The sequence below is a fragment of the Agelaius phoeniceus genome, chromosome Z, assembly GCF_051311805.1.
Source record: "Agelaius phoeniceus isolate bAgePho1 chromosome Z, bAgePho1.hap1, whole genome shotgun sequence".
Classification (NCBI taxonomy): domain Eukaryota; kingdom Metazoa; phylum Chordata; class Aves; order Passeriformes; family Icteridae; genus Agelaius; species Agelaius phoeniceus.
This window is the reverse complement of record NC_135303.1, coordinates 59800906-59809242: the sequence shown is the minus strand read 5'-3', so window position 1 is coordinate 59809242 and position 8337 is coordinate 59800906. Positions and strand designations below refer to the sequence as shown.

The 8337-nt window shown below is 37.4% G+C and overlaps 1 protein-coding gene across 3 annotated transcripts in view; it reads right to left on the bottom strand.

Annotated features, from left to right (window-relative positions):
• Positions 1–4229: 4229 nt before the first annotated feature.
• PRUNE2 (prune homolog 2 with BCH domain) overlaps positions 4230–8337 on the bottom strand; it is a 132319-nt gene continuing 128211 nt past the window's right edge. For all 3 annotated transcript variants that reach the window (XM_077171135.1, XM_077171136.1, XM_077171137.1), the window contains one exon: positions 4230–7219. In XM_077171135.1, coding sequence (XP_077027250.1) covers positions 7198–7219 — 22 coding nt within the window. In that variant the 3' untranslated portion in view covers positions 4230–7197. The remainder of the gene's footprint in view (positions 7220–8337) is intronic.

Here is an 8337-nt window from a genome sequence, read left to right as displayed (position 1 = left end):
TAATTATTTTTTAGTCACTGCTAAGCAGGCTTACAGAGAGTCAAACCACCTTCTGCTCCTCCACCCACAGCACCAGCAACTGGGAGTGCACAAAGAGTGGGGAGGGGACACCACTGAACCCAGCTGATCAAAGGGATATCACAACCTGACCATAAGGCAACGTGCTTAGGGTACAGAGCTGGGGAGAAAAAGGAGGAAGGGGTGTGTTCACAGCTTTTCTCTCCATCTAACGGGAGCTGTCAATGAGAGACACTTCTCACAGTTACTGGGTGTCACAGCCTACCAGACAGAAGAGAGATTCCAAATCTCCAATTACTGAAAACTAAACAAAATTCTATTTTAAAGGAAATTTTCCCAAAGAAAATGGATTCCAGAGAAAACAGCAGCAGCCAGTACCTATGAATCTTTCCTCCTGGGAGTACAGTGACCACCTGGATAGTGTAACCTTATTGGTGGACTGGGTTCATCTGGTCAGTAAGTATGATCATATCAGTGATGGAACTCCACCAAAGCCAACTCTTCTACTTAAAGAGTATCAGACCAACTTTAGTGGATCAAGGTCTCACTAATTTTGCTGCTTGATCCTAAAACCTGCAGTGTTCAATCCACTTCTTTCACCATACTGATTTTCTTTCCTGTTCCAGTGGTAATGCAGTAGGAAGTGAGCCAGCAGAGAACCTGAGGTCTTTTATTGCTCTATAAATCTATGCCATCATATACCACTGTGAGAGTACACCTCAGGAGATGGCAGCTTCTTGTCTGAGCACTGCTATTGATCCGTTAAGTAATACAAGAATTCTCTCCTGAGGCAATAAGCTTTCTTTTTTTATTATTTTACATTGCATTTCTGGTCTCCACTTTTCCTCTTTGGCATAGATCATCTTCTATTCTGTCATTTCTCTCCTGCAGCTATTTTCCACTATGAAACACCATGTTCCATATGCCCCCCTATTGCATCTTGCTCTTTCCTTTCTATATTTAATTTGTTTCCTAATTCACACTTCTGACGTCTTCTGACTCATGCTTATTCTACACAAGTCGCTAAGAAATGTGCAAAATTTGATTTTCTAAATTTGTGCAGCATTTCCCATTTCTTCAGCTTTCTCCCCTGTGCTGTCTACACACTGGCTGAGTGAGTTTTATTCTAAACTGAGTGAACACCAGATGAAGCCACTTATCACCAGGTATGCCATCATTTCTTTAAATAAGGGGGGGGGGAAATAACATTTGGAACAGAGCTTACTTGTGCTTCTTTTAAGCAACAGCTCCAGGCAAACAGGCCTGCTATGCTTCAGAAGCTCTCCCCAAGGAGAATCAGAATTTGGAAGGAGACTGGAGCCTCAAGCAGAAAGCTGTCTGTAACCCTACCCTCCCCCAGTCATTTCCCTGACCTGTCCTTCTTTCCCCTAGTTTTTCTTTCTCTGACTGATAATTTTAGCTGTGTTCCTTATTCTTACTTTTTACATCATAAAGGCCAAATTTCACATTAATATTCTGTGTGTTCTTTTGGCTGACTGTTTAAGACAATGTTACTCAGACTTCAAAGGGATGAAGGCAGAGATGAAGTTTTATGGTCTTAATGGCTTAACACACGTCTGTACTAGAAAGCTAGCACTTCATTTTGGGAGCCACTCTCTCATGGAGAAAGTCTACTTTGCATACCAGACCTCAGGGAGCAGCATGGGAAGTACTCTGTGGATTATTTTCCTATCATTGCTAAAGGCTGCTTTGCTTGCTGCCTACTGAAATACATAATAGAGATAAGAAGATAAAATTTCAACATGGCATATTTGAATTTTCTTTTAACTGCTTATATTTTAGCAGTGAGTTTGGACTTAAAAACATCTAAACAGACAATGCTGAGAAGTGAAACAAAAGAATAAATAAATAAATACTGAGAAGTGAAATAAAGGAATAAGGAACTGTGGCTTGAAATGCCTAGAGTCTATCAGTTTTTCTGATAGACTAGATACTGTATGAGAAACACTGCACTTTTTTTTTCTGCAGTAGCCCTGCACAGAGGCCACAGCTGGTCAACTCAAACATAACAGGAACCTCATTCTTTGGAGTCAGCATTTACTCCTAAGACTGTTCATAGGTCACTACTGTAGTGTCAGGACAGGCACATGGTCGACTGATATGACCCTCAAAGCATTTAAAAATCATTCGGAAACAGTGCTGTGCTGCATTCAAACTACGTGTTCATAATACACGATATTGGCTTGAAATGACATTTCTTCTGTCTTTACAATCCAAATATGATGTACTATAGTGGTGACAGAGTACAGAGGCATTTTCATACCTAACATAATTCTGGTTTCAAGACCAAAACCTTCATCCTTTGAAACCAACAAGGATCTTGCTAATAATGCTAACATATATGCACATACTAGGACACAAAATTGATTTTTGTCTAATAACAATAGTATTAATTTAATTTAAAAAAAAACAAAAACAAAAAAACCCCAGATTTGCCTTTTGATTCCTATTTTGTATAAAAGACCAAGACACTGGATTTTACAAAATGGAAAAAAAATAAGGAGATTGCAAATGTACTTGTAAAATCAGTCATGTGTGTTTGTCTTTAAAAATAATAATTACTGCAGGATCAACTGGCACACACACATCAAAAAGCCTACAGCAGTCTGCACTTTTAAATGTACTATCATCTACCAAAAGTCTTGAGAGAAGTTCTGCCTTATTTCCACAAAGCTAGATTTAAGAGGGTTATCTCAAATGCAGGAAAACAACAAGGAATAAAAAAAATGTGTCAAGCTTAGGATGTAGTTCCTTTCAGATTCTCAAATTTAGCAGGGCAGAGCACAGCCTAGTCAATTCTACTGCTTGGGCTGAATGGACAAACCAGAGTCACTAAGACTGCTGACAGAATTCACACTGTGTGAGCAGTAAGTGACCACTTCTTCTGAAATGGGTGAATGTTTCTAGGAAAAATAGGTGTAAGAACCAAGCACATAATTTTTGAAGAGACTTCAGTACCTTTGCAAAGTAATTTTGTGGGAGAACAGTTTGTATTTCGTAGCGGTTGGTCTTCTGTCAAGCAAGGACTGCAGAACTGTAAATCATGACAGTTCCTGCAAACAGGAACAGCTGACATTCTGGCTTCACAGTGCCATTCTCTGGTCTTCTCCTGAGCACAGGAGATAACTGACTCCATGGCAGCTGCATTTTGTAATGGAAACAGCGTGCCAGAAGGGTTGCATGACTGGAGGAAAGGGACAGTGAATGACAAGTTAAACTAGCAGTATTGTTCCTGCTGATATCCTGCAGTTAAACTGCTGATCTCCTGATGCATGCTCAATTGGCTTCATCTGTGCCAGGCAATACAGGGACACCCCTTTTGTTCCTAGAAATAAATAAATTTGGCTGCACAGCCAACAAAATCTGACCTGTCAGGTATTCCCACTAGTAGGAAACTGAGGGTCACTTCTTACACTTAAACTAGTAATTTGTAAACATCTGATAAATCTCCAAACCTATCAGAAGTCAAAAAAACTACTTTCAACAAGTATGAAAGGTTTGTTTAATCAAACTTCTTTGACTCTGAAAAGGTCTAGGAGCACTCACAGAGCTGCTTTCAGGTGGGTGGCAATTAAGAAGCCACAGCTTCTTCATGTCCTTTAATCTTGTATTTGGAGCCTACTGGACAATGATCAGGATAGCTCCAAAATCAGCCAGGTTTACTTAGCTGCAGTACAGATTGGCCCATTTGACACAGATGTAGAGTGGCATGTGGGCACAACGTACCAGGGAGGTGAGAGGACTCCACGTCCACCAGCAGCTCTGACCCCCTCCTTCAGCGAAGTCAATCAGGTTGTTAACCCACTCAGGGTGGCTTCACAGTCAATCTCCTTCTGCCCCATAGCTTTTGACCTTCTGACATATAAGATGGACTGTCTGTGGATTTGATTTTACATAATAGCACAGACACAAATTAGAAAGAAATTTAAAGAGTTCCTTCTGCTTTCTTTCAGGAACAATACTGCTAGTATCAACAAAGCCAGGATTTTAATAGATGGAGATGGGGAATAATCCCATGAGACACAAAATTGACTCTGTTTCAGTTTTTGGAAGGACAGACAGGGAATGCAAAATATAACAAAATATTTCTATACTACAAAAAGAAGTGATCTAAACCAATCAAGTGTTTTCATGCACCCAGGGAATAAAAACCTCTATAATGTGGAGGTGAAAGGAAATATGTCCAGTAGTGGGTTGCAATTCTTTATTTCTGATTCATAGGCATATATATCCATACAATGCTATTAGATATCCTTGTATTGCTTAATCTATAATTTAAATCAGCATAGGTATTTTAGCAAAAAAATTTGCAACTACTAATTTATATTTCATCTGAGCACTCTGATACACAATAGAAAAAATCCATATATAAAAGCTTGTATCTGTGCAATACATACTGTATTTCTCTTTCAACAAACTACTGATTTAGTAATATTGATATGTTATTGTTAGTATAACATAGAATTGCTTTATCGTAACATTAGAAAACTTTTCAAAATATATTAATAAGCAAAGATAACCATTCTTTGATCCTGCAATCATTTTTTAGCTATCACATCAATGCCCCATTTTGTTTTAACGTGCCATCTCACTTAAACAAATTCCTTTCATCTCAGGCTGCCACCATTATTCTGCCCATAATAATAATATTAATTTGTAACTTTGCTGCTTAACAATTTCATACAAAGCAAGTAGAATTAAACTCAACCCTGAGCTGATCTGATGTCCACCATTAGAATCACAAATCTCTTATACCCCACATAGGTCTCAAAGAGTGAATGAAGATTTGTGCTGAACCTCTGCTTTGCGGTGAACTTCTCTTCTAGTGGAAACTTTTCTTATCTATTGTGTAACACAGGTCATGTGGCTTGTCTTAAGAGGCTTGAACTACAGGTCTACAAAAGATGCAACTTTGCAACTTCATGCTACTAAATGCTTTAATAGTTTAGATCTTAATGAAGCTTAATTAATCTGGAAGTCGATACAAACATTAATCTGTACATAAAACATTATCCCCAATATACTAAGTGACAGCACTTTTATAAGGCAGACACAAGCCAGGATTCAAATATCTGAGAAAAGGTGGACACTGCCAGACTCTAGTTTAGGACAAGGTTACAGAGCAGCAACAATGGTCAGCAGGATTAGGCCCTTCCTTTGTGAAAATTTACAGGAACTGACAGAAAGATGTCATACAGCATACTAGCAAGTAGGACAGAGACACCAGCACAGAACAGAGGGCACATATTTTGGTTTTCACGTTGAGCAATAAGAAAGCACTCTTCTGTCCTTCTGACAATTTTGTCAGTCTTCATTACAATGGCTGAACGATTATGCTCACCCTGACAGACACTTGCTTCACTGCTTGCAGACTACCTTGCAAATACAAGACAGAAACTGACAGAGTTGGAAATGTGCAAACCCCCCCAAAAAAACCAATCAAACTTTTAAGTGAAGGACAGAACAGGACTTTCAGTTTAGATCCTGCTGAAAAAATGAAGCTCCACTGACTCTGCTTAAACTTTATGCCCCAAGAATTACTTTGCTTGTTTTCTCTTTCATCAGTAATTCTGAACTGAAGCAGGACTAGAGTTAGACCATACTAATAAGGTGCAACTTATCTTGAATTGTTAAGTCTAAGGATTTCTTTACAAAGTGAGGAATCCACAGATGTAATTCTAGGACATACAAGAATCTTGTGAAAAAAAGAATAATATTTCAGAGAGTACGTAATAATAAGACTTCCATTAGGACTTCCCAAAAGGCAGGCAAGTCAGCAGGTTTGGAAAGTGTCTATGTGTATTCATTAGAGTAAGGACAAACATTTGTCATTTTCTTGACTCTCATATTTTTAAAGCCAAGAAACAGAAATCACTAGATAATTAACTTGCACACTTCCATAAAAGCATGATCTGAGAAACTGAAGCTATTCCCAGTAAGGAGTAGGACTTACTGTAGTATCGTTTGTGCAAATAAATAGGACCCCAGCAAACAAAAGATGCTTAGGGTTTTTCCATTTTTATCTTTTTACTGGTGTGTTCTGTGACACAGACAATAAAGACCATTACAAGACCTATTTTTATCTAATAGAAACACTTGGAGCAAGATTTTAACAAATCTTCCTAACAAATGAGTATGGCTCCCAGCTTTCAGCTCCCAGTAGGAAATAATATTTGATTCATATTTAGAGAATTAATAGCCTTTACAATTGGAGACAGGATGTCACTTGAAGACTCATAACTTTTAAAAAAGTGTTTTGGAAGATACAGACGTAGAAAGCAGCAATAAAATAATGCTCCAAGGATTTTAGAATATATGAAAGTAATTTACAGGATTAGCTGCTTTGAGGAAATTATGCCTAAAATAAATATACTAAACAGAATTACTAAAATAAAGTTAATTTCAGTTACTCATTCATCCTCTGGGAAGTATAATGAGACTAATTATTATTTTTTAGTATATCACACTTTTCTCTGATCAAACAAATAAGTAATTTAATGAAGATGGAAAGACCTTTTAGATCTCAAGAAATACAAATTCATAAAAGCATGAATAGTTTGTTTTGGAAGGGCCCTTAGGAATCATCTAGTTCCAGCCCCTTTGCCTTGAGCAGGGACACCCTTCACTACAACAGGCTACCCAAAGCCTGATCAAACACAGCCTGCCAAATTCAAGGAAGTCCTGCATAACTTCTAAAGTTATTTTTAAACAGCAAAGTTGCTGCTGCTCTGTGACACAAGCAAACTAACACTTATTGTAACAACAACTATTGCGTTCAGCTATGCATAAACATTAATATGCTGAAGACAAAAATTAAAAAATCCCCATCCTCATTGACCTATTCATGAGGCACACTGTTGGTAAAATGGTATCCTTTTAAACAGAAATGGCACTCACAGAGAAACCAATGCTAGATGATACAGCTTTCCTAATGAAAACTGTTTCTGAAAACAACAAAAATAACCAGGACCCAAAATTCTGTTGTTTCCATGGCCATAGGATTGGCTCTTTTGGTCTTCTTGAACTGCTAAATGACAGGGGAAACTTATAAACCAAACAAAATTGACCAAATCACTTATTGTACAGCGTGGTTGTGATTGTCTGGGTGATGAAAATCCATGTGAACCCTCTTCTTCAAATGCCTGGCAATGATGCTTCTTATTTCATGGTCATGTCAATCCTGTTTATTAAAGACAAAATGACAAAGAACAAAAAATTAATGAGTGCTCTGAAAACACAGAGCTAGTTATTTCCCCAATCCTGAGCTCCCACAAAGTGTTTAGTAACCTTATCTCTCATTTACTTAAATCCAGTAGTGTGAAATAACTTACATCTTATGTACATCTATGAAAATACACACTTTAGTAAGTTATGTTACTGTTTTATTGGAATTAACAATTACTTTTTCAGCAATTGCAATCTGAAGTGTATCATGTGTGGGAAGATCCACTGGTGGAATGACACAACAGTGTGGCAGGAATGGGTACTCCTAAAAATGTTCCTAAGCGTACAGTTTTGCTACATAGTGCAAAGCACACGACATCAAAAACTTTAGAAGTATTCTTTAGAGCAACAAGTTGTCTTCATAGATGTTGCCTCAAGATACAGTTTTCCTTAAAGAATACATAATTTAAAATTTCCTCAATATTTATGAACTGTTACACAATGGTTCTTCCACTATGAATTATTTCCCAATATTTCTTTTAAAGTCATGGAGAAGTGAAAGGAGTTGAACAAAACAGAACACAAGGGAGCATGATAATAGACAAAAGCCTTTGGAACAAAATGAAAGAGACAACAGAAGCAAACTAAGTGCTGGGCAGACTCCAGAGGTGCTTCAGCAGAAAGCATACAGAAAAAAAGTCTGCGTAGAACAGCTGTTCTCAGAGTGAAGGGATTTACATAGGATGCTATTTTCTGAAGAAATGACAGGAGAAATAAGAGATATGATCACAGGAAAACTATTGCCACTTCTGAAGACAGATTAATATTTATGCAGAGAAAATAAATGCCATGAATTAACATTAATTTGGCCTTAACTGTATTTATTTAACATAAATGTAAATTCTCTTCTCATATTGCTTTTTGCTGCCCAGCTTATTGAGAAAAACAGGAAAGCTGTTCAAGCCACAAAAGGTCAAAATCATACACATGTCATTTTTTGTTCTTATGTCATCTTTTGTTCTTACTTTGAAAAACAGTTCTCATATTGACTCATTATAAAATAAAACAGCGTCTGAGAAAAAAAAGAGATGAGGTGAAATGTCAGTTCAGGAATCAGGAATTTGGCTTATGGTT